The sequence below is a fragment of the Suncus etruscus genome, chromosome 19 (assembly GCF_024139225.1).
Source record: "Suncus etruscus isolate mSunEtr1 chromosome 19, mSunEtr1.pri.cur, whole genome shotgun sequence".
Classification (NCBI taxonomy): domain Eukaryota; kingdom Metazoa; phylum Chordata; class Mammalia; order Eulipotyphla; family Soricidae; genus Suncus; species Suncus etruscus.
Window position 1 is genome coordinate 2,147,235 of NC_064866.1, and position 27,887 is coordinate 2,175,121.

The 27,887-nt window shown below is 37.2% G+C and overlaps 1 protein-coding gene across 1 annotated transcript; it reads right to left on the bottom strand.

The window, feature by feature from the left end:
• Positions 1 to 14,614: 14,614 nt before the first annotated feature.
• LOC125997575 (trichohyalin-like) lies at positions 14,615 to 22,125 on the bottom strand. The gene is made up of 3 exons (XM_049766002.1): positions 22,081 to 22,125; positions 21,774 to 21,938; positions 14,615 to 19,654 (listed from the first exon to the last, which is right to left on the bottom strand). The coding sequence occupies exons 1-3, from the start codon at positions 22,123 to 22,125 to the stop codon at positions 14,615 to 14,617; spliced, it is 5,250 nt and encodes a 1,749-aa protein (XP_049621959.1).
• Positions 22,126 to 27,887: the final 5,762 nt, after the last annotated feature.

Genomic DNA, 27,887 nt, shown 5'->3' on the forward strand with positions numbered 1-27,887 from the left:
ATAAACTCTAGCAGACTCACAAAGAAAGAGACACTTAATAAATAAATTAGAAATGAAATGGGAGGAACAGAGAGGCCACAAAAAGAGAACTGCAGGCCAATATCCTTGATGAACACAGATGTAAAGATCCTAATAAAATCCTAGGAAATAAGATACAAGGCTCATCAAGAACTGCATATACCATGACCAAGTAGGATTCATACCGAAGATGCAAGAATGATTTAACATATAAAGTCAATCAGAGTAATGCACCACATCAACAAAAGAAAAATAAGCATATCAATAGATGCAGAGAAAACATTTGAAAAGTTCCAATACCATTCATGATAAAAAAAAATCTCAACAAGATGGAAATGGAAGGAACTTTTCTCAGTCTAGTCAAGGTCATATGTTACAAGCCCATGGCAAATATACTGAATGGGGGAAAAATTAAAAGCCTTTCCTCTAAGTTTGGCACAAGAGAAGGTTGCCCTTTCTTGCTACTTCTACCTAAATAATACTGGAAGTTCTTGCCATTGCAATTAGGCAAGAAAAAGAAATCAAGGGCATTCAGAAAGAAAAGGAAGAACTCAAGCTCTCACTATTTTAGATGACTTGATACTATATTTAGAAAATTCTAGACTCCACCCAAAAGCTTCTAGAGACAATAGATTTGTATAGAAGTGGCATGCTACAAAATTAACATTCTAAAATCCAGGTTTTTTATATACAAATAATGAAAGAGAAGAGACATTAAAAAACAATCCCACTCACAATTATACCTCAGAAAATCAATGACCTTGGAGCCAACTTAATTAAAGATAAAAGACCTATACAAAGAAAACTACAAAATACTGCTTTAAGAAATAAAAGAGGACAAAAGGAAATGGAAACATATACCTTGCTCCTGGATTGAGAAGATTAACATAGTTAAAAGGGCAATGCTTCCTAAAACATTGTATAGATTTAATGCAATTCCTCTAAGGACACCCACAACATTTTTCAAAGAAGTAGATCAAGCACTCCTGAAATTTATTTGGAACAATAAATGCCCATAAATAGCTAAAGCAATCCTTAGAAAAAAGAAGATGGAAGGCAACACTTTTCCCAACTTTAAATTGTACTACAAAGTTATAGACATTAAAGCAGTATGGTATTGAAATAAAGATAGATCCTCAGATTAATAGAATAGACTTAAATATTGTGAGATTAACTGCCAACTATACAATTAATTAATCTTTTAGAAAGGGGCAAATAATACAAAATGAAGCAAGGAAAGCCTCTTCAATAAGTGGTGCTGGGGAAACTGATCAAATACATGCAAAAAAGTGAACTCAGATTTTCTTTAACACCATGCTCAAATACATTTTTTTTGGGGGGCCATACCCAGTGACGCTCAGGGGTTATGCCTGGGTATGCACTCAAAAATTGCTCCTGGCTTGGGGGACTATATGGGACATTGGGGGATAGAACTGCAGTCCATCCTAGGCTAGCCCCGGCAAGGCAGATGCCTTACTGCTCCGCGCCACTACTCTGGCCCTCAAATACATTTCTAGTAAGTTTAGATTTATATTATTTTCTATTGTTAAGATGTAATAGAGACATATTTCTGTTAATAAATATATATAAGAAATATATAAATATATAAAAAAAACTCACATAGTTCTACCAAAATAAAATAACCTCAATACAAATGAGTGAAAGAGATTCAGCCAGGTCCATAGACTCACTCTGTTCTTGAAAGGTATGTACACCAAACCGTGAAAAATTACAGCTCCATTGACCACACAGCTGAAAGCTGGCACTCGCAGGAGAGGGTGGGGCAAGTCTCTGTCCCGTTGAAGTCATTACTGCTGCTCCCATTACCCAGAATTCCTGCTTTGCTATTGGCTCTGCCTCACCACTTATCTACAACTCTCTGCAGAGACACAAATCTGGCCAAAACTCTTGGTATGTTGGTATGTAGGTTAACATCAGGACTTTTGTGGAGTGAGTATGGGCAGCCTCCTTTCTCCCCACCCCTGCTTTCTCATTCTTTTAGAGGCACTGGCAGCCAAAAAATATGCCCCACTGATAGCTGCAGTATCAGAAGTAGTGTTTGGAATTCCTGGACCACGTAACTGCACTTGCAGCTGTGTGCCAACTACATTTTTGTTTAATATTGTCATCTCTGCAGGAGAATGAGCAATTTAGACTCTAATGTATAGTGGAAGCCACCTAATGTTCAGGAACAAAAGAAGTAACAGAATGATCAGCTAACAACAAGAGCTTACTAAACCTCCTTACAATGACTTAATTATCTCATTGCAAGATACAACAATTTTCACAAATTTTCTTGTTGCTATACTTTTATTTTAAAAAGTATTTTTATTCCAACTTACCTGAAAACTAATGTATTATGACTAACTATATTTTCTATATGACACCTGGCTTTAAATAAAGGAAATTAGCAGCTGGAGAGAGAGCATAGTGGGTAGTAAGTTTGCCTTGCTTAGGGCCTACTCGGGCTTAATCTCTGACATCCCATATGGTTCCCTGAGCATGCCAGGAGTGATTTTTGAGTGCAGAGCCAGAAGTAAGTAGTTCCCTGAAGAAGTAGTAATTCCCCGAGCACCACTAGGTATGACCCCAAAACAACAGCAACAAAAAAGTCAATTACATTTTAAAAATGGGTGAAGGACCAAGTAAATATGTTTCCAAAGAAGATGTTTAAATAACCAACATACCCATATAAAGGTCTTTAACATCACAAACCATTGGGGAAATGAAAAGTTAACCCAAAGGGAGATATCAACTTCCACTTGTTAAAATGTTGTTGTCAAAAAGACAAGAAAGGTAAATAAATACTAAAAAAAGAGTGAAGAGAAAACTTTTATGCATTATTGGTAGTATTCAAATTGCTGTAGATGCTATAAAAAGTAGTGTGGAAGTTCCTCAAAAAAATTGAAACTAGATCTATAGTATGATATATAGATATGTATGACATACTATATAGATATAGTATGATCCAGTATTCAACTCACTCAAAATGGCAGTTGAACTATTCTGCTCATTGCAGCAGTATTTACAGTAGATAAGACATAGAAAAAAATCTATAAAGTCATGATACTATATAAAGATAAACACACAAAAACTAACTTACTCATAAAAAAAGAAGGAAATCCTGTTCTTGGCAGCAACAAGAACAATGAGAGCATTGTACTAAATGGAATAAGTCAGACAGAGGAAGATTTGCATGGTCTCGTTGACAAATGGGGTTCAGGGAGCAAAATCAACTAGCAGACACAGACACAGAGAATAGACTGATTGTTGTCTGGGAAGGGAAAAGGTAGATGATGGGTTGAGAATGGGAAAACTGTGTGAAGGTGGTCAAATGAACAAACTTCCAGTGTAAGGAAAAGGTTCCAGTGGTATAAAGTTAGCAGTGTGAGTCTAGCTTATAATATTGTAGTACATTTGGAAATTTTAAAGAGTTCTCATCAGTGGAAACCAACACCAGGATAAATTTGTTCTTTATTTTCTTTTTTTTGGGGGGGACACAATAAAAATATTGCTCAGGGATTACTACTGGGTCAATTCCTATCAGGCTTGGGGGACTATATAGGATAATGAGGATTCATCCAAGGTTGGCTGCATGCAAGGCAAGAGCCTTATACACTATGCTATTGCACAGGTCCCAAGGATGAATTTAGTACTATAAATCTCAGTATCACACTTCTTTCAAGTTTCCATCTCCAAATATAGTCATATTTGGAGGCATGAGTCAAGTTTAAAATGACTTCTGACCCTTCCTGTTCCTCTCTGAATCACACTGGTTAGCTAATTCTCTTATTACTCCCCTATCCTGGCCAAGTGTAGGCTTGAATTGTTACTCGAATGAATGACTATTTCTTTTGCCAACAGAAAAACCTCATTAATAAATGAGAGCAGCTGACTAAACTCTGGGTATCATTGAGGTGAAGACATTTCAATGAAACTGCTTCTCATTGTCTCACACAAAGGTTAAATATAAGCATCTAGACTAGTGCCATTTGAAAACTCAGAATATGAAGTTTCACTTACAAAATGATCAGTGCCACAATTTTTAGAAAGCTGGCCATGAATCTCTTTGCATTAATCTTTTGATTAATATAGTAATGATAAAATATATTTTTGTTATTTTTTTCCTTTTCTTTGTCATCTCTTTTTCTTTTTTAATAATTATCTTTATTTAAACACCGTGATTACAAATATGATTATAGTTGTATGATTACAGTCATGTAAAGAACACCCCCTTCACCAGTGCAGCATTCCCACCACCAAGTTCCCAGATCTCCCTCCTCCCCACCCCCCACACCTGTACTCGAGACAGGCTTTCTACTTCCCTCATTCATTCACATTGTTATGATAGTTTTCAGTGTAGTTATCTCTCCAACTACACTCATCACTCTATGTGATGAGCTTCATGTCATGAACTGCACCTACCAGCCCTCATCTCTCTTGTCTCTGAGATACTGTTAAAAATGTCTCTCATTTTTCTTAAAGCCCATAGATGAGTGAAACCATTCTGTGTCTTTCTCTCTCCCTCTGACTTACTTCACTCAGCATAATAGATTCCATGTACATCCATGTATAGGAAAATTTCATGACTTCATTTCTCCTGATGGCTGCATAGTATTCCATTGTACCACAGTTTCTTTAGCCATTCATCTGTTGAAGGGCATCTTGGTTGTTTCCAGAGTCTGGCTATTGTAAATAGCACTGCAATGAATATAGGAGTAAGGAAGGGATTTTTGTATTGTATTTTTGTGTTCCTCGGGTATATTCCTAGGAGTGGTATAGCTGGATCGTATGGAAGCTCAATTTCCAGTTTGTGAGGGAATCTCCATATTGCTTTCCATAAAGATTGTACTAGACGGCATTCCCACCAGCAGTGAAAAAGAGTTCCTTTCTCTCCTGTCATCTCTTTTTCTTCTGTTTTTTTCTGATATTCAAGGAAAGATAAAATAAACAAAACTTTACATCAGACATAAAATTGGAGTTTCCAAACTTTAAAATATCTTTGGAAAATTGATATATTATTCCAAGTATTGCTACAGAAAAACTGAAGTACAGCATAGTGAGGCTATGAGATGTTTCACTTCTCTCTTGCAGCATTCACCAGGCATTTCAAGAATTCTATTTTCTTGGAAATATTTCAAATAGCCAATCACTTAGACCTCAAAATAGAGTTGAGTCATCTCCTAATTTATTTATTTATTTTTAACTTTTGAGTCATAACTGGTCATTCTCAGAGACTACTCCTGGCTCTGTGGTTGGAATCACATGTAAAAGTAGTTAAGAGACCATATTGACCAAAATTGAAACTGAGCCTTCTAAATACAAAGCATGAGCTCTGCCATGCTATACTTTACCTATTGATTCATGATTGCATTATCAGCAATGCCAGTCTAATATATATTATCTTTAGTGATATTTATAATATATATTCCTATAAATCACTACATTTTCTTAAAATTTTTCGATTTTTATGGCATTCAAATCTTAAAATTGCCAAATGATTAAAGTATCCCTGAAGAGAAATTGTACTATTTTTTTTTTTTATCATTTCTGTCTTGCACTTTCCATCCCTACAAGAACTTTCTTTAATTTTCTGCAGAATGACTGGCAAGACAGTTTTTCTGAGTAAGTGATCTTTTTGTTTTGTTTTTGATTTTGGGCTACACACAGTATTACTCAGGGCTCACTCTTAGCTCTACACCCAGGGATCACTCCTGGTTTGAGGACCATATGGGCTTCTGGAGATCAAAACCAGGTCAGCCATGTGCAAGGCAAGCACCCTACCTGCTATAATATCATCTGGTCTCCCGAGTAATGATTTTTAAAATACTGGCTTCTAAAGTAGGCTGTGATATGAACAGAATCAGAGCTGCTGAAGTGATCTTGCATTTCTGCTGCAGAAATTCACGTAAATTTCCATCCCAGGAATATGGTGCAAATAAAAACTACATTCTATGACCTGTTTTTTCACATTATAACATTTCTAAAATTCAAGGTCTTCAGTATTCTTCATCTTATACTCTAATATACGGATGAACCTCAAGAGGGGAGTATGTCTTGTCTATTTTAAATGTATAGAAGAGTCAAAAAATAATCACTGTTAGAATGAGGTCTTTCCCTCAAGACTTTGGAGTTGGACAGCCTAGTATGCCTGGAGCCTGGAGATGGTCTTATGCCAGAATACTTCATGGGTGAGGGCTCCCTGTTTTTAGGCCAAAGGTTTTTCCTTTCTATTTCTTCCATATTTTTCTGTGTCTCTGCAAACAGCAGCAATTGCTACACACACACCTTTTCTATTTGTATTTTTTTATCTCTTACATAAAAAAAGTTTACTAAATCTTCTGCTATTGTATTAATGACTTTATTGGAGATGCAATAATTATCCAAATATACTTGTTAATGAACTATTTCTTTTCTTTCTTTTACTTTCATTTTTTTTAGTTTTTCTTTCTATTTTCTTTATATTTTTTAGAGGCCGGAGATATAGCACAGCAGCAGAATGTTTGCTTTGCACACAGCCGAGCCAGGAGGGTCCCGGTTCAGTTCCCGGCATCCCATATGGTCCCCAGCCTGCCAGGGGCAATTTCTGAGTGCAGAGCCAAGAGTAACCCCTGAGCATCTTTGTGTGTGGCTCAACAACCAATCAATCAATGAACCAATCAATCAATAAAGTTTTTAAAAATATATTTTTAAATAACTTTGCTCTCTGTCATCTTAAAACAAACGTGTTCTGATCAGTTATGTCAACCATGTGATGCCTTTTCTTTATTTTTTTAACTTTATTACCTTGATTACAGACATGATTGTAGTTGGGTTTCAGACATACAAAGAACACTCACCTTCACCAGTGTGGGAATGGTGCATTTTCTTTAAATAAAAATAAAAGAATGAGGTCTTTCCCTCATTTTTCATTATCTTAAGAGGTCAGCTGAAGAAAATCAAGAGCTTTTATGCCTGAGTGCAAGTTTCGAGCCACAAGATGGCGCTCAAGCTCCAGACATGATGCTCTTAAAATCCTTAGGCCTGGTTGTGATGCTATGAGGACAAGTGCTTATGGGGCACTTGTTTTCTAGATTCTTGTACTCTAGAGAGCAGAAAGTCTCTGAAGAAAAAGCTAGAAGAGGGTTAAGGAAGCACCAATGGAAGTGAAGAACTCTTCATGAACTTAAGAACTTTAGAACCCTTCACTGAATGGAGGTCTACAATGGACTGGATAGAAGAGTTGAGAAGTCAAGTTGCCTTTAAGATTAAGTGGGACAGATAGGTCAGGAGTCCTGGTGGATTTGGTTCCCATATTGAAACTACTCAAAATACCTCCAAATCTGAGTATATTTGGAGAAGGAGTGTTTAAAGCTGGGTGGTCCTTAGATTTGTTTGCTCTCCCCCATCTCCCTCATTTTTCCCCTCACGGAGCACCTAAATAAGACACTTGGAATTCTTTATCGAATGAAAGTCATAAAGATGCTTTATGAATTTAATGAGGTAACTTTTAGATGAAATCAAAGGTTGTGCCAGGTAGCCAGGAAAACTAAGTAGGTGATTAGAGGGAGATGGTTGAATGGTCAGCGACTTATGACTCATGGCTATATAACAAAGCCTATACACCCTATCCTGCTCCAAGAAGGAGACTTGGGGTGTTTTCTTGTTGGTGAATATGTGAGAATGGTGGGAAAGAGGTACATGGGGGAGAACATGGAATGCCACATTCCCACTCAGGAGAAGAACACACCAAATAGTGTAGTGTCCTCCTGAAAAGGAATTAATTGCCAAAAAGGCCCGCTTAGAGTAGTCAAAATCACTTGACCCTTTGCGTGGAGGGTTTGGCAATAATTCTAAATATGTGGCTGTAACTATCTCTCTCTTTATTTTAAATCTTTATTAAAAATCAGGCCTTGGGCCGGGAAGGTGGCGCTAGAGGTAAGGTGTCTGCCTTGCAAGCGCTAGCACAGGACGGACAGCGGTTCGATCCCCCGGCGTCCCATATGGTCCCCCCAAGCCAGGGGCGATTTCTGAGCACATAGCCAGGAGTAACCCCTGAGCGTTACCGGGTGTGGCCCAAAAACCAAAAAAAAAAAAAAAAAAAATCAGGCCTTAGTAATTTCTTCCTACAACAAAGGACAGTGCTAATCCCGCCAAAAAATCTCCCACTTATAGCTCCCTGTAATTTTTCCTACCTTGGCGCTTAAATTCAGGTTTTTCCATTACTTAGCTCAAAATAAAGTAATTTTCACTTTTCCCCCCCAAAACTCTGATACATTCCTCACATTCCACCCGATAATTACTTTTTCCTTCTGTTTTACCCAAAGCAAAGCGAACCCAAAACTAGCTGCTTTTTTCACCTTCAGTTTCAGCTCTTTTATATGCTAGAGTCTAAGCTAGAGTCCTTCATTCTTTTCCCAGCCTCTTTGATGTCTAGAATTTGCACCCGCTCTTCCCTGCCTCTAACCTTTAAAAGTCTACCAGCTCAAAAAATAAATTTGTCTCTCGTTCCTTAAAACGCGAGTCTCCACGCATTCTGTGTGGTTTCATTTATTTCTACAATATATTTCCGTCATTAGCCATTCCGCGTGCCCACCTTTTCCCGTGGAATTTTCCCCGAACTCCACGAAGGATTGCTCACAGCAATGGAGTTTTCACATCATTTCTCATATTTTTTGTTTGCTTGCACCCCATCTTGGTTCTTTCTGAATTATATCCCTTCATAGTAAAATCTGTGAGTAAAACACATTTAGTGTTTCTTGAGTTCTGTGAACAGCTTCCTCAAATTAATTCAACCAAAGGTGATGCTTGGTTATAACCAAACATAACAAACACAATCAAATAACCAAATCTCTCTTGGTTATTCACAGGCATAGGTTATAGACAATCTGTCTCTGGGGGTGAAGGGTTGGGTAGAGAGGAGTTTAGGGGTAGCATTTTGTATATAGACTTGGTTATAATTACTAAATCAGGGGCTGGAACTATAGTAGAGTGGATTGGGTGCTTGACTTGCACATGGTCAACCCAGATTTGATCTCTGGCATCCAAAAGGGCCCCCTAAGCTCCACCAGAAGTGATCTCTGAGTGCAGAAACAGGCCCTAAGCGTAGTCCTCAAACAAAAACCCCTTAATCAGGGGGGAGTTTTGATTTGATGCTACATTCAAGTAAGAATTTTTTATTGTAGACACCTTGAAGGTGCATATGGAACACTGCGTGTCCTTGAGCAAAACCTTTCCCTTATATTTGGTGAGTAGAAGGGTCAGAAATCAAGTGCTGCTTAAAAGTATAGCTATGAAACTCAGGTAGAGGAAAGATTGACTGTTTTTTTTTCTCATACAAGAGGTAAGTAATCCAAATAGGGTGATTAGGATGGGTCTGAATCCAATATGACTGTGGTCCTGACATGAAGAGGATATCAATGGTTAAGGAGAGAATTCATGTGTCTGACATGTGTGATGCTCCACATGCCAACAGAGGAATAGTCATGTGAGGTCAGATGAGAAGATAGCCAGTTGTTCCCATGGAAGGAGGCCTCAGAAAACACATGTGCCAACACCTTGATCTTGCTTTATGGCTCTTGAAATGTAAGAACATAAATTTCGCTTTAAGCTCCTCCACCTGGGCAGTATATGGTATTTTGGTATGGCAGCCCTATCAAAAGAGTACAGAAACCAATAGATTGGATTCAAATTCTTAATTATGTTAAAGGTGAGTCTGGTTGGATTTTTGATTTTTCATCTGTCAGGGAAATCTGATTACTACTTCAGATCATTGAGTCAATTAAAATTCCAGCTGTTGACTTTTTTATTTCTTTGCATTACTTGCATTTCATTTGCATTATTTAGTTTTGTAATTAAATCATCATGAGATGCAGGAGCAAAGTTGTTTATGGTTGAGTTTCAGTCTTACAACACCCAAATTCATGTTTCCCACCACAATTGTGCCTAGTTTTCCTCTTGCCCTTTCTCCTGTGTGCCTCTACAGTTTTCTTCTCTCTCTCCTTTCAGTCTTCCTTTTTCACTCCTTGCTTTTAGACACTGTTGATTTGCAATATTTTTTTTGAAGAGATTTTATGCATATCACTTTCCTTTCTGTGCTCAGTTCTTGTCCAGAGTGATCATTTCCAATTATCATTATAATAGTCCCTTTTCTGCCCTAACTGTACTCTCCTGCTATGGTGGCAAGCTTCCTATCATGGGCTGGTCCTCTTGGCCCTCATCTCTATTGTCACCTGATATTATTGCCATACTATCTTTTTTTTAATATTCCACAAATGAGTGAGATTATTTGCTGTGAGTCAGCAGCGCAGGGAATTTCTAGGGAGATGAGTGCAGAAGTCAGAGATGGGGAAGTAGAGACCATCCACTCAGGTGGAGGATTCTGAACCTACTTTTTCTTTTTTCTTTTTTTAGTTTTTGGGTCACACCTGGCAGTGCTCAGGGTCACTCCTGGCTCCAGGCTCAGAAATCACTCCTGGCAGGCTCTGGGGACCATATGGGATGCCGGGATTCGAACCACTGACCTTCTGCACGCAAGGCAAACACCTTACCTCCATCCTATCTCTCCGATCCTTGAACCTATTTATTGAAGGCTACAGTAGATTATTTAAGCACAAAAATCTTCTGCAAGTCATGATGATTTTGTGGCAAATTTTACTTTCTTAATCCTTTCTAGAATATTGAAAACAATTGCTGGGGAGGGGGAGCTTTCCCTTCTGTAGGTAGAAAACCACCTGCTTTCAACATTTTAACTAGATTCCTAAGTGTTTTCAATAAATTGACTACGGTCCTATGCCTGACTGTGTCCTATTGTGTTTTGATAAAAAAAATTGTCTATGTCTCAGAACAGCATGCTTTCCACCAGAAGGGTTAGGAACAATGTGTGAGGCATAAAAGTACAAGGTATTTGTCCTAAAAACTAACTCAAGAACCGATATTAACTTATTTGATTATCATATTGTTTTTAAAGAACCTAAAAACTTATTAAGCAGAATTTAAAACAACAGATCTATGTGCTGCCATGATGGGTCTTGCCACAGCTCTTCCCAGTTGAAAACTTCCTTGAAGCATATGTCTCCAATGGCAGACTTTGTCATGCCTTTAGGCTGGAGTACTGTGGCAATTATTCTGTCTATCCCTCTCCCTCTGACTTATTTTGCTCAGTACAATACTCTCCATATAAATTCATATATAAAAATTTTTATGTTTCTTAATAGCTATCATTGTGTAGATGCACCACAGTTTCTTTATCTACTCATCTGTTCTAGACAACAACTTGGGTTGTTTTCAGACACTAGCTATTGTGAATAGTGCTGTGATGAACATAGGTATGCAGAGGGCTATTCTGCATTGTGTTTTTGGACTCCTAGGGGTATATTCCCAGGAGTGGTATTACTGTATTATATGGGAGTTCAATTTGTAGGGTTTTCTTTGAGGAATATCAATATTTTTTTCTAAAAAGTCTGGACCAGTAGACATTCTCACAAACAGTGAATGAGAGTCCCTTTCTCTCTGCATCCATGCTAGCACTGGTTGTTCTTATTCTTTTCAGTGTCTGCCAGTCTCTGTCACCACAGAGATGATATCTCATTGTTTTATTTGCATTTTCCTGATGTTTAATGATGTGGAGCCTTTTCTTATGTGCCTTTTGGCATCTGTATTTCTTCTTCGAAGAAGTTTCTGTTCATTTCTTCTCCCCATTTTTTGATGGTGTTAGATGACTCTTTTCTTATTACGAGTGCTTTATATCTTAGATATTAATCTCTTATCAGAGTACCAATGATTTTTCATCTTTTGGTTTATATCTCTTTTAAGTAAAGGATAACTCTATGGAGCAGGCCTGGAGCAAGCATCTTTTTAAGATGCTTTTTAAGATGCTTTAAGATGATTTTTAAGAAATTTTAAAAATTCACTAGGGCCTGAGTATTTGTTTTGAAAAAAAAATTGGCTACCATTTTCAATTTCTTTTATAGTGGTAGGTCTGCTCAGTTATTTCATATCATCTTGGTTCAACCTTGGTAGGCTATAGGAGTTCAAGAATCTATCCATTTCTTTTAGATTCTCTTTTTGCAGAATATAAGTTCTCAAAGTATTCTTTGACTATTCTTTGAATTTCTGTACTGTCTGTTATGATATCCTTTTTTATTTTTTATTATATTTATTAGGGTTCTCTGTTTTATTTTTTATTATTTTATTTATTATTTTGGGATTTACTAATAATTTATAGGTTCATTTTATTTATTTTCTTTTTGTGTCACACCCAGTGACGCTCAGTGTATCACCTGGCTATGTGCTCAGAAATCACTTCTGACTTGGAGAACCATATGGGATTACAGGGGATCAAAGTGTGGTTTGTCCTAGGTCAGCTGCATGCAAGGCAAATGTCCTACCAGTTGCATCACCGCTTAGGCTCCTATACTTTCCTCTTAATACCACTTTTATTGTGTTCCACAAATTCTGATACTTCGTGTCCTCATTTGTTTCAGGATTATTTTTATTTCCTTTCTGAACCATTAATTATTGAGTAGTGAACTGTTTAATTTTCAGGTATTAAAGTTATTTCACCATTTCTGTTTGTAATTCACTTTTATTTTTAGTGCACCAGGTCTGAGAAAATAGTTGATACCCCAATATGCTTCTCACACTTTGGTTTTTCATTCACAGTTTTAAGTTTACAATTCCCCAAAGTCTTGGAATTTTCTAGGTGTTGAGGGTGTTAAAGGAGTCTCTTGTTATGTTAGTGAAGGTAACTTTTGGAAAACTGAGGAAAAGGGCATGGGAACTGGTTGCTAGGGATACCAATTTGCATAGAGGTATTGAGAAGAGAAGTTAGAGAAGGTGTCCCAAATTAGCACCTGATGGTGACTTAATTGTGTGTAAATTATGAATCCTTCATAAAACTCCAAAAGGAGGAGTTTGAAAGAGCTTTTGTGTTGATGAATGTGTGGAGAGTTAGAAGATGTAAAAGTTGGAGAATGAATGCCACACATTTCCCCACACTTTTACTGCTTGCTTTTCAATCTGGCCATTCCTGTGTTGTATCCTTTGTAAATAAAAATTGGTGATACCAAGAGTAAGTGGGTTTCCTGAGTTTTGTGATCTGCTCTAGAGAGTTAATTGAATCCAAGTGGGGGGGGGGGGTTATGAGAGCCTATCATATGTGGCCAGTTGGCCAAAAGCAAAACAAACAAACCAACAAAAAACCCAACTTATTTGTACCAAGCACCTGAAGTATAGGTTGGTTTTAAGAAACTGAGACCTTAATTTATAAAATCTGATATTTTCTGGATTGCTTGTATTAGAATTGAGTTTAATTCTTGAATATTCTGGTGGCGTCTGAGAATTGCTTGGTGGTGTGGGGAATCCTCCATATGCTAAGGCTCATCTGTGTGTCTGATTTCTACACAGATGCTTTATCTTGTTTGTAGCTTATCCTCAACGCCAGGAGAGTGCTCAGCACAGATTAGCTTTTCAATATTTGGAAGATAGTAATATACATTTTTAGCTTTAAAAATAGATTCATTTGGGGCCAGAGAGATAGCATGGAGTTAAGGCATTTGTCTTGCATGCATAAAGATGGTGGTTCGAATCCCAGCATTTCATATGGTCCCCTGAGCCTGCCAGGAGCGATTTCTGAGCTCTGCTGGATGTGACCCAAAAACGAAAACAAAAAAAGATTCATTTATTGCATTCTTAACACAATGACATTTGCTTTCTTTGCTTGTATTTACACAATCTATTTGATTTTTTCTTTAATTAAAAATAAACTATTTGGGACTGGAACAAAATATAGCAGATAGGGCACTTGCCTTATACACAAATTTACCTGAGTTCAATTCCTAACATTCCATATAGTTCCCTAAGTCCTGAAAGGAGTGGTTCATGAGCAAAACATTGTGTGGCTCATAAAAATAAAAAAATTAATTAAATGAATAATTTTATTTTACAGGGCTCTCATCAGCATATTGTAGGACTTTATGTTGTAGCTTTTTGTATTTTTATAGTTGAATATAAACATCCATTACTATGAACACTATTGAATGAATTGGTGAACGATTGTTTCTTGAGTGAAAAATAAATTTTGTTCTAGAGACTGTGGTTATATTTTATCTGTTCTTAATTTTTTTTTGGGTCAATCTGGCAGTGTTCAGGTGTGCCTCCTGGCTTTGTACTTAGAAATAAACTCCTGGCAGCCTCAGAGGACTATTTGGGATGCTTGGGGGATTGAACTCTGGTCAGCTGCATACAAGACAAATACCCTACTAACTTTGTTGTCACTCCAGCCCCTATCTGTTCTTAATTTGAGATCAGTAGATTTCAAAAGAATAGAATAAATCAGATAAATACTTGCTAATTTTTTATTGTTAATTTTTGTAGGGTTAATAGTTTGAAGATGTGGCCACTCTAGATATTCCTTAACAATTCAATATGTTAGAATAATAAAGTTGTTAGCATTGAAGTATTGTTCTTAAAACCCAGTCCATAAAAAGTATCCCATAAATCAAAAGGTGAAGAATTCTACCTATTTTAGATTAAAGGAGAAAGAAAGTTAGAATGCCTAAAAAATTTGTTCAACTACTGTGGGAGATGGAATATCTTTGAGTGTCTGGAAGGGACTTCAAAATTCATCATCAGAGGAACTGGTCTCCTCTAGGGTCCCACAGCTCTGCTTATTCTTGTTACCAGGTTTGTGAATATCATTGAATTTGTTCTGCTGATTGTCATCGTCAACACAGTCTTCACATCTTTCTTCCTTGCCATGGTACAAATATTCTTCTGCATCCAAAATTGGGTAGTAGTGGTAACTTCCTCCACTTCCATAATCTTCAGCTACCCCCAAATCTGGATAAGTAAGCCTATTTGCTTTATTTTCCATTTTAGGTGGGTTGTGTAGGCAATAGCATAACCAATTACCTTTCTGTTTAGGAATAAAGAATACCTCACACGTAATTGGACCAATTTTCTCAGAGAGTGCTGATCTCTGAGCATCTAGGCCTTGAGGTTCACTTAGTTTTTGCTTGGAAAACCATCTTTTATCCTGTACTTCTCTTAGTGGTTCTTTCGCTTCATAATCAGATCTTCTTCGAGATGAATCTCTTCTAGAGCTAATTTCTCTTTCATCATCATTACTAAGTTTTGGTCTCATGTTTCTTTCTTGGGGTTCTCCATACTTTTTAAGGTCTAGACCAAGGCCTGTCTCCTCGGTGCTTACATCAGTTCTTGATTGTAGGCTGAGGCCACTATGTTGGCATCTTGTATCATCATCTGGTTCTGGGCTTTGACTTCTAGATTGGAATCTTTCATATTGTCTTTGAGCTGATTTATACTCTCTAACCTCTCTTCTCTTATTATTCCTGAATTCTGGTATCTGTTCTCTAACATAATATCTATCATCATTCGTAGGTTCAGGGCTCAGGGCTCTTACCTGTCTTCTGTCATCATTCCTGGGTTCAGAAATTTTGTCTCTGTGTTGGAAAGTTTCATATTGTTTTGGAACTGGCCTCTGATCCTTTCTGCCATCATTCCTGGTTTGTGGGCCTAGTTCTCTCACTTGGTATTTTACATTTTCTCTTGGCGGTAGGGTTTGGTCTCTAGATTGCAATGCTTGCCATTCTTTTGGAGGCAGTCTCTGTCTCTGCTCTCTAAATTTGTCTCTGCTCTCATCAGGGTTGAGTTCACGACTTAGGTCTCTCACTTGATCTCTCTCATTCTCCATTAGTGCTGAGCTTTGTTCTCTTTCTTGGGATTGCTCATATTCTCTTGGAGTTAAAATCTGTTCTCTTACTTGTTGTCTCTCTTCATTCCTAAATTTTGGCTGAAATTCCTCATAACTCCCAAATTTAGGACTCCAATTTCTTACCAGATACCCTTCATTGTCCCTTGAGGAAGGGATCTGGCTTCTCTGCTGGACTCTTTCATACTGTTTTGGAGCTGATCTCTGATTCCTACCTTGTCCTCTCCAATCACTCCAGTTTTCTGAAACTAAGTCTCTCTCTAGGTATCTCCCATCATCCCCTGATACGAGGATATTATCTTGCTTTTGGAATCTTTCATATTCCCTGGAAACTGATCTTTGCTCTCTGATTTGAGTTGTCACATCATTCCTAAATTCTGGTCTACTGTCTCTATCTTGGTTTCTCCTAACATTCCTTAGTGCTGGAGTTTGGTTTCTGACTTGATGCCTCTCATCTTCTGATGAAGTTTGTCTCTGTTCCCTAAGTTTGAGTTTTTCATAATAACTGAGCTCTGGGCTTTGTTCTCTCACTTGGAATTTCTCATCATCTCTTGGTTCTGAGATTTGGTCTCTGAGTTGGAATCTTTCATACTGTCTCAGAACTGGTCCCAGCTTCCTAACTTGATTTCTCTCATCATGAAGAGATTCTGGGCTTGGGTCTCTCTCTTGGTATCTTCTTTCATAATCCCTTGATATGGGTACCTGGGGACTATGTTGGAATATGTCATATGTACTTGGTGTTGTTCCAATAACCTGGTTTTCAGTATCATAAAGTTTTTGTTTCATATCTCTCACTTGGTGTCTCTTATCACACCTTTGTGCTTGGTGTCTCACTTGGTATCTTTTATCTTCTGTTGGAATTAATATCTGCTCTGTAACATGGTATTTCTCATTATCTATTGGTCTTGAGAGTTTTTCTCTCATTTGATAATTTTCAGATTCTAGTAAAGTCAATCTATGCTCCTTAACTTGTCTTCCTTCATCACTCATGAATTCTGGTCTCTGCTCCTTAATATACTTATTATCATCTTTGGGTTCAGGACTTAGGGCTCTTACCTGTCTTTTAGAATCATCCCTGGGTTCAGAGATTTGGTCTCTGTGTTGGAAAGTTTCATACTGCCTTACAACTGGTTTCTGTTCTTTATCTTGACTTCTCCCATCATTCCTGGGTTGTGGGCTCACTTCTCTTACATGGTGTCTTTCACCTTTTCTTGATAGAGGAATATGATCCCTATATGGAAATATTTCATATTGTTCCAGAGCTTGTCTCTGATCCCTAACTCTTTGCCTCTCATTATTACTGGTTTCTGGTCTCTTCTCCCTAAATTGGTGCCTTCCAGCATTCCTAGACTCAAGACTTAGATTTATCATTTGACTTATATCATCATCCATGGGTACATAAATTTGGTCTCTGTGTTGAATTCTTTTATATTTTCTCAGAGCTGGTTCCTGCTCTGTAAGAGAATATTTTCTATCATGAGTTGGTACTAAGGTGTTTCCTCTTACTTGGTCCTTTGTATATTCTGGTAGAATTGATATCTGCTTCATATCTAGCTGTTTTCCATCATTAAAGAGTCCTGGTGTCACATTTCTCTCTTGATTCTCATTTTCTCTTGGACTTGATCTCTGCTCCCTAACTTGGTGTCTCTCTTCATTTCTCAGTTCTGCTTGTTGCTCCCTTTTTTGTTTTTCCCTGAAATTATTGGGTTCAGTGTTCAGGTCTCTTACTAGGTATACACCATTGCTGCTGGGGTCTGGATTTGGGTCTCTCAATTTACTGCTCTCATTTCCCCACTGATATCTATACTGGAATCTTTCATGTTTCTCTTGAGCTGGTCTCTGCTCCTCAACTTGACTTGTCCCAATATAACTTGATGCTGGAGCTTCATATCTCAATTGGCATTTCTCTTCCTCTGATGGAGTTAATGTTTGCTCCCTTACATGGTTAATCCAATTATTGATGTTATCTGGACCTAGATATCTGACTTGATTCCTATCATTTCTAGATTCTAAGTTATATTTTTCAACTTTGTATTTTTCATTATAATTCACTTCTGAGATTAGGTCTCTCATCTGGCACTTTTCATCTTCTGTTGCTGATGTATTCTCTTCCTTAGATTGATTTTTCCCATCATTCCTGAACTCTGGACTTGAGTCTCTCATTTGATATTTCTCCTCATTTTCTGTCTCTGACAGTTGAATCCTTAGCTTGTATTTCCCATTTTCACATATTACTGGAATCTTGTCACTAACTCTCAATAATTCATTCTCTCTTGGAGATGGTCTCTGTGTTTGAATGTTCTGTTTTCCACCATTTTGAATATCTAAGTTTATTCCTCTTACTGGATGCCTCTCTTCATCATTTAGTGAAGATTGAGCACTCATTTTCTTCCCCCTATCATCTCCCGACTCTTGCTTTTGTTCTCTAATATTTTGTTCTTCACTATATTTGGGTTGTGAATTTAGATCTCTTGCTTGGTATTGTCTCTCAAAGATTGTTGCTGCGATAGCTTGGTCTCCACTTTTTTGTATCTCATTCTTTCTTGGTGAAGGTATCTGTTCTCCAATCTTCATCTCACTGCTGATTTGTCCTGAGCTTTTGTTTCTTTCTTTGTGATATTCATCAGCTGTATACATTGCAATTTGCTCCCTGTTTTGTTGTCTTGCATTGAGTTGGAATTCTGGACTCTGGGCTCTAGCTTGAAAACTCTTATAATTACTTTGTGTTGGAATCTGGTCTCTCCCATAGAAACTTCCAGATTCGTGGGATGCTAGGCTTGGGTCTTTTATTTGTTGTTGCACATTATCATTTGTTGTTGTGATTTGGTTTCTCACTTCGTGTTGCTGAACATCCTGCAAAATTGGCTCCTGATTTCTTACTTGAAGACTGTCTTCATTTCTTGGTGTTGATATTTGGCTTCTTATTTGTTTTTGTAGAATTTCCCAGGTCACAGGGCTTAGGTCTTTGTTAGGTCTCTTGTGCTGCTCATGACTCTGAGATTTAGGCACATCTCTTAAGTGGTTTCTACCAATATCCTGGGGTTCTACAGTGTGATCTCTGACTTGGTGACTCATATCATGCCATATTTGGATCAAGTCTCCTCTTTGGTGTCTTTCATCATTTTGAAGTTCAAGGTTCAGGCATCTTGCTTCATCTTGGGGAACATTATGTGACTCTAGTCTATGATTTATAATTTGATGACTCTCATCATGTCTTAGTGCTGTGATCTCATCTCTTACCTGATGTGTCTCAACGTCCCAAGAGTCTGGGTTCTTATTTATCACTTGATGATTCTCATTATCTCTTGGTGTTGGGATATACTCTCTCATGTGGTCTTTCTGAACATCTTGGGAATTTGTGTTCCAGATTTTCATTTGGTGCTTTTCATTATGCTGTGGTGTTGGTATCTGATCTTTCATTGAATTTCTGTCAACACCCTGGTATCTTAGCTCCTCCTTTCTTACTTGGTACTTCTTATCATCCCCTGGAATGACTTGTTCTCTCACTTGATGACTTCCAGAATCTTGTGGCTCAGGACTTTTTAGGACTCTATCTTGGTGTCTTTTAATGTGTTGTGATTCTAGGCTCTGGTCTCTTATTCCATGACATTCATCACCACTGGGTGTTTGGATCTGTTCTCTCATTTCATCTCTCTGGACAGCTTGGAACTCTTGGCTCTGATCTCGCCCTTGGAATTTTTCTTTCTGCAAATGTTTGGCTTCTAGTACTATTGCTTGTTCTTGAATTTCAGGTTTTCTTTCTCTATCATTTAATTCTGGATATAGAAGGGTTTTCATGCATGTATAATAGGTTTTTGTCAGTCCAAACAAAAGCAAAATAAATTTTCTGAAATCAACTGTTTTGTCACCATCTTGATCCAGTTGTTGGAGGATATCATCTATTGTCTCAAAATTATTTGTGTCCTATGAGAAGAGAATCAAGAAAGAAAGTATTTTCCCTTTGTAATTTCTCTAGTACTTTTTTGATTTTTACTTAGGGCACTTCTTATGGAATTTTTAACAATGTTAATTGTACAATAATATTTCTATATAAATAATAAGTAAAATTTTATATTTTGAGATTGCAGTGAAGAATGCATTTATTTCCAAAAAGCATAATTAGAATATAACATATAACATTGTATTAAATATTTAAGTAATAACACATCCTCTTTCTCCCATTCTCATTGGTGATCTTCTATTTCAAAGCGAAAATATAAGTTACCAACATGGAATTCTCATATATTCAAACAGAGGAACAAATCTTTATTGTGTGCTCTATTCCCTAAGATAACTAGGAGATTTATAAGTTTTAATCAAAGGCCAATATATCTATTTGTGTTCTTGAGTTCATTTTTCTCTGCTTTTTGTCTGGTTGGTTGCTTTTGGTCCATACCGAGTGCCCCTCAGGACTTATTCCTATCTCTATTCTCAGGGATCACTCCTGATAGGCTCAGGGGACCATGTGTGGTGCTGAAGATTGAACTCAGGTTGGCTGTATGCAAAGCAAATGCACTACCTTGTACTATTTCTTGGGGTCCCTGTTTTTTTTCTAAATTTGAATTGTTTTACAAATACACTTTTGCTATTTTATACCATATACTTTAATAGTTTGCTTTATATATAGTATGCTTACTATATAAAAGTAGAAGCATTTAATAGTATGCTTACCTATCATAGTCTAAAATGTCTTACTGTGCAATCTAAATCTTTCTTTTTATACACCACCTATATTTCTTCTTCTTTTTTCTTTTTTTATTGATTTTTTTATTTTTAATTATGAGAACAAAGATGCAAAGAAAGAGGACAAGGTAAAGTTACAGTGGAAGGACAATGACCCATAAACAGAATTCTGAGTTGTCCTATTGCTGATATCTTAACTTTGAACTTTCAGCCAAAGAACATTAAGAAAAATAAAACAGAACCTATGTACAATTGCTTTGTCCCTCACGTCCCCAGATTGTGGTATTTCTTAGCAGCACACAAAGTAATATAAAGACATAACACTTATGTAACTCCTTAAACATTGAAGGCAAAATATTTTTTTTACATTTCCATGCACACATTTCTTCTAATTATTTACCTCCAATTTTCTAAAAAGAATTATCTGTACTTAACTAATAACAAATAAATATTAACAGAATGTTTGAATACATGAATATGCATCAAGAATAGTTCCAGAGGATAAAACCAGAAAGGAAAGCATTACATATATAGTCACTCTATTCACAAATAAAAGAGTAATTATTACATATTTTAATATCTTCTTGGATGAAATTAGAGTCTAAAAGATAAATACATTACTAACATTACTTCGGCTTTTGTGAGGTAATAGATTGTATGTGGTAGCAATTTGGAAGAACAGGAGTAAAGGTGAGGGCACCAATTATTAGAAGCATCTTGCAATATTCTAGAAAGAGATCTTAGTGGCTTATAATAACACAGAGAAGAGGAGAGAAATTGAGAGAAGTTGTCCAGATCTGGGCGCTTTTGGTTTAGAAGTTGGAATAGTGGAATTTGATGAGAATATTTGATATGCTGAATTAAAAAATAAGGATGTGCTATGGCTGATCACCAGGTCCTTGTATTAGATACATGAGTGGGTGATGCTATTGGGTTTGCTGAAATACAGAATGTAGAAGGTTTGAGAAGATTATTTTTCAAAGGAAGCCATTGAGATCCTTATGTACTATCCAAAGGCAACAGATGTTTTATGTCTCTAAAGTTCAAGAGAGAGAGAGAGAGAGAGAGAGAGAGAGAGAGAGAGAGAGAGAATGATGGAATGATGAGGTGACTCTGGGAGGTATAATACAGAAAGAAGTAGAAGCAAGAATGTGAGTGACATTGCATGGATAAATGTAGAATAGACCAGATTTCCAGTAAATATCAATTCTTAAGGGACGATCAGAGAAAGAGGACCTTGCAATAATGCCCACAAAAAATAGCTAGAGACCTCAGAGAAAAATCAAAGAGGGCAGGGCAACAAGAGTCAAGAAAATGGGCAGACCCCCTTATCAGTTAATGGAGAAGTATGACTTCTTACCTCCAGAGCCTTTTCCAGCTCTTGTTGGAGAAGTTTCTTAAGTTCTGTTATATTAAGTTTGTGAGGGTCTTCATCATTCTTTGCATGCTTGTGGAAAATATCAATAATATTGATAATGCTCTTCAGGAGACTTGGAAGCATCTCGATGTTCCAAAGACAGTGTATCTGAAATATGAAAAATATTCAATATGTTTGAATTTTCTTAACTGTTCCTTTCCTTTCCCCTCCCCCTCTAGTGTCTAGCTAGCTGGTTTTGGAAATCTGTGAAATTAGGCCTTTTGAGTTCAAACTTCATTTCTTCAGTTACCAGAGATCTATGAATCTCTGAAACGAACAGTTCCAATCCCACCATCCCAAATCCTCAGCCTTCATTTGTAAGCATATTGCTTTTACTGCAATATGCACACAGAAGTAAGCAGAAACTGGGTATTTTCTCTTGGCTCTGCGACCATGAATGTACCACATAAATGTTCCCTGGAATAAAAACTACATGGTCTCTATTTTTATAACCTAAGTGGTCCATACAGATAGTGCTGTTGGATAGATTCCATAGTATACATCGGATTATCTTTTTTCTTTATACTTATTCCTCTTATGTTACATGCTACATTGTGCACTAAACAGCACACTAAACAGCATGTATCTTACCTGACCCTTGAGAAATTCTTCTGAAAAGCTTAAGATTAAGTTTTAATTATTTTATATTTTAGTGCCTAGAATATAGTAGAATTTCATTATGCTTTTGCTGAATGGGGATATGATCAAATGAAAGTTTTCTAGTTTTAATAGAATACTTGATTAAGTATGTGGTTCCCAATTTTGCCTTTCTTTAGAATCACCAGGGACATTGAGATAAATAGACGCATGAACCCACCTCTAGACAAACTGATTCAGATTATTTGTGGTGAGACTTTGAATTTTGTATTTGAAATATTCTTGATCGCATGCTACTTTTACAACTATTAGCCATCTGTCTGTTAGGCCTTTGGACAGCTGGAAGAATAATTGATAATGGCCATAGTAATGAATTAAGTGGATTGATTAAGCATTTGTTTTAGTTATTTCCTTTGTGTCAGCATGGCTCTGTGGTTTTTGAATATGTTATAAAGAAGGAATAATTCATTTTTCCCACATACTCAAAGTTTTGCAGAGGAGATTCTGAGGTTTCTGAGTGCACTAAGGGACACAACAATGGTTGTAAAGATAGGAACTACGTTATTCAAAATAAGATAGTTACCTTCTTGAAGATATCAGAGTAGTATTTTAAAACTATTAGCCACTCTCCTTCTACTAGGCCAAGTCAAGGTGATAGCATGAATAATTTAGAAAGGCAAAGTTACAGCCTGCACAGTCTAGTTATCTATGTATAAGAACTAAGAAAGAGAAACATTTAAAATCAAAACAGGTATTTTTTCTCGAAGGACTTACCTATGTTGCCAAGAGAAACAGAGATGTCAAATGAGAGCTTGTGGCTACAGGGTTTGGGAAACCAGGGGTTTATAAAGGGCTTGTAATTGCACCTTTGGGCCAGATATTTTACAGGCAACGCCCTGATGCATAATAGACTGAATCATTCCCAACCCAGCCCTACCAAATCCAGTTTTTTCTTTAGTGATCTTTTAATCTTAAAATTTTCTTGAATTCCCACCTTAATGTGCATTCTCTCAGTCTTCAGCCTGACATCTGAGAACATAGCACCACCAGGGCAGGTAGATAGCCCAAGGAAGAACTCTCAAGAAAATCTCTGTGAACCAGGAATGATGCATGTCCTAAAAATAGTGTGTGTGTGTGTGTGTGTGTGTGTGTGTGTGTGTGTATGTGTGTGTGTATGTGATGTCAGACTTTGAACCCAGGCAATACATAGATGGCACTTGTTTACCTCAGTTTAGTACTATTTCTTCATCAAATAAGGTCTCTTACATTTTTGTAACAGCACATTTGACTTGTATCGTTTAGGGCAAAATGTTCAGTGATGTTGGTTGTATTTTGCTGTTATGAGATGATTAGCACAAATGTGGGAATCTTTTCATTTCCCTCTGACTACTCTTTATGCTGGAGGCTCTGTGTTTCCTGACCCCTGTTCCTGTCTTCAACAGCTCTATTCTAGGTCAGAATAAGTGCATTGTACTTTCCCCCCCGAGAAATGCCAAAAGTTTTTTCTTTATGAAAATGAAACAAATAAAAAAGCTTGAGATTAAGCGTCTATCATAACCACTCAGCAGAAAAGCTAGGCTTCAATCTGACTTCTTTTCTATCAGGTCCATACTTTTTTCTAAAATTGTGTTCACATTGCCTGTAGGATGAGGACATGTTTTGACCTAAGTATCTGTTCTCTGACCCGTGGTTACTTTGAATAACTTGTGGTAGTTTTCTGGTGATATACCCATTGCATCTTCCTTCCAGATGTGTCTGTGGGACTCCTTGAGAGTGTCCATAGTCATGGAGCAGAAGACAAGAAGAGTCATTTCAAGACATCGAGTCCTTGTGGAGAAGTCTGATAATTGGCATCACTGTTGGTGGTGGCTATCCCAATGCCCATTCCAACTGCTTGCTTTGGAAGTTTAGAAAATGGGTGGATTCTCTGAAAGCCTCAGCGACAAGCTCATCTGAATACCATGTGTTGGGTGTGTCTCTAGAGCACTGTAATACTCAAGGAAACACCTAAATTTAAGCTCATCTGAGGAAAAGCTCTGTACAAATCCCAATTATTATATATATTAAGGAGTTCAGCATGATTAAGCCTGAAACATTTGTTCTATTTGAATGAAACATTGAATTCAATAATATGGGCTGGACCTCCCAAACATGCTCTCCATTAGGAAGGGGTGTAGCGGAAGGAACTAGTGCATGAGGTGTACGCAAATCTCTGATTTGAAAGGTTTAGCTCAATATTTCCTTGATTAGAAAATGGAGGAACTCAGAAAAAATTGTGTCTTTTGTGTTCTTCTTAGATAAAGAGAGACTTTTTTTTTTTGGATTTTGGGCCACACCTGGCTGTGTTCAGGGGTTCCTCCTGGCTGTCTGCTCAGAAATAGCTCCTGGCAGGCACGGGGACCATATGGGACACTGGGATTCGAACCAACCACCTTTGGTCCTGGATCGGCTGCTTGCAAGGCAAACACTGCTGTGCTATCTCTCCGGGCCCAATACTTGTGACTTTTAACCAACTTTTCTTATCAAAAACCTATCAGCAAAACTACAACTGTAAGGATTTTAAAGAAGGTTCAAATCAGTAAGGGTCATAATTTTCTTTTTTGTGATTCAAACATATTGCTATTGTGGATCACAAAAACATTCCTATTGACTCACAAAATAATATATTAAGATTTGATTCTAAAAAAAATAAAAATATGGTTGATAAAATTGAAGACCTTTTTGGGCCAGATATATAGTACACAGGTAAGGTGCTTGCCTTGTATGTAACTGGTCCAGGTTCAATCTCTGAGCCCTTCAGGAGTGATCCCTGAGCTCAGAGCCAGAATGTGAGTCTCAAGTACAGATGAGTGTGGCCCCAAACAAAAAATTAGAATAAAAATTCATGATATTTTGAAACATGGCTCAAAAGAATTTGTATTAGGAATTCTAGGTTAAATCTCTGGCACTGAACCTCTCAGTATTGAGCACAAAATTAGAAATAGCCCTAAATCTTTACTATCTATGGGTTCAAAAATAATCAAGTAAGCTATCAAACAGAAATACATTAAAAAAGACTTGTACTTTTCCATATGGTTTCTTTTCTTTTATTTTTTATAAATTACTTTACTTACTAACCATGTATTACATAGCTGCTTATAATACATTTGTTTCATCACCAATCCTACAACCAAAGTAAAATTCCCCCTGTAATTGTCCCCAAATTCCCACCTAATCTCAAGCCTACCTCCTTGTCAGACAATCAATAATTTATTTTATATTGCCTTTTTTTACAAGTAAATGGATGAAATTATTTTTTAAGTAAAGTAATAAGTTTGTAAAATTACTGTATTTAACAATGAGGTCATTAAGTCATTGTCAGAAGTTTTGCTAAGCGATTAGTTGCTAGCTGATTTTCTGTTCTTTTGTTTCTAAGCATTAGGTGGTTTGAATCCATGTTAATCTCTACATTAGTGTGTTCCTACTGTGTTGACAGCATTGAAAAATATTTAAAGTTGTTGGCTTTGTGGTCCAGGAATTCCAAGCTCTGTGGCTGATGTTATGGCTTTTGTAGGGCCCAATTTTGGCTGCCAGGACTTTCAGAAGTAGGAGAATACCCACACTCATTCCCAAACAGTTTTGGTGATGCCAGCCCAAATACCAGCATACCCAGAGTTTTGGTCAGCTTGGCATCCCTGTAGAGTTCTGTGGTTTAATGGTGAAGCTGGGCCATTGCCAAGGCAGTGGTGTGGGTGTTGAGTGTTGGGTTTATCTGGTGTCACTTTAGCAGAGCTGGGACTTGGTTTGCTCTCTCCTCACAAGATTGCTGTTTTTAGCTGCATAGCTGGTATACCCTTGACTTTTAACTACCTGGTATATATGTCTTTTGATAATAGAGTGAATCCATGGAGCTGGTTAAATGCACATGGTGACTGCATTTGCAGCGCCTCCAGGTTTCTTTTCTCACAGAGACTTCTATTGCTGGTGGTCTGGTGGTTTGTTTTTGTTTTTTGTTCTTGAGGTTATTTTCTTTGCCTTTTAATTTCTAGAGGTAGGACAAACCAAGAAGAATGTCCATACTAGTCTCATATATTCCCTATGGTTTGACCTTGTCTCCTTAGCCAGCTTGTATGTTTCTTGGACCAGAGCTAATTTTACCTCATTGATATGACCCCATACTTTTAGCCCACTCCCAACATTGTTATGAATTGGGTGAGTATGTGTGTATGATGACTGTTTTATTCTTGTGAGAACTTGACATATTCTTATTATATTCAATATTTTCTTGACAATAAAATAGAAAAATAAACCAAAAAATATTCTGGAATCAAGATAATAGTAACCAAAGAAGGCCACAGACATTGGTCTGGGAGAGTGGAGATAAGTAGTTAATTAAAATTTTGTTCTTCAAGTGGAAGAATTATAGAATATTGATTTATTCAAGTAGAGTTAGTGACCAGGCAAAGGAGACCTCTAGGTTCTGTGTTCAAAACTATCAGGCCTCATGTTGTAGAAATCATATTTGCAGTGACAGTTCTCCCTTCCCTTCCTTTGCTATGATGACTATGTTAGGTAAGGTATAAATACTTAATTAGATTGTTCCCACACTTAGTTGTGGTGCTTTCCTGGGATCTCACACTTTTGTGGTGTTGCTTTGATAGTGGAGATTCTAATATGCCAAATGGTAGTGCCACTGAGATCACAATTTCAGCATGTGGGGTGGTGCTAGAGATGAAATTTGTGGTCTCATGTAGATGCTCTCCCACTGAGTTCTCTTGTAGAGCAGAGTGATGTTGGTGCATGTAGATCTTTTAAATATCCAAAACTCTTTTGGGGGCTCTTTCAAGCAATATTCAGGGTGTCTGAAGGTCATTGAGTCAACCTGACTTGAAGATTCAATGCTCAGGCCCTGAGATGCAAAGCCTTTTGGGTATAGTGATGCTTGGCATCTCCAAGGCTATATTCAGCAGTGCTGGGGAATGCTATATGGTACCAAGGGTCCAAACAATCAAGGCGTGTGCTCCTACTTTGTTCTTATTTCATAAAACTATCTGGAACTTAAAACAAACTCAAAGAGATTATCATTTGTTTAGAATTTTTTTTTTTTTAGAATCTTTTGTTGTTTGTTTTTGGGCCACACCCAGCACTCTGGGCTTATTCTTGGCTCTGTATTCAGAGACCACTACTAATTTGGCTAAGGATTATAAGTAATAGTAGGGTTCAAATCCGGTTTCAGCTGTGTACAGGGCAAGAACCCTGCCTGCAGTTGTATTGATCCAGTATGTTAGACTCTTTTAAAAAAAAATTAGAGCATTGCTGATGGAAGATTTTTTGTATTGCCTCCTTCCTCACTCTCCCTCCCCTTGGTGTTCCCCTTATACTCTGCCTTCTCAGGAGCAAACATAAAAGAAGATCTTCCTTCTTCATTTTAGTGTAAGTTAGATAAAGCCAGACAATCTCTGCCTTGGCTCTGAAAGATCC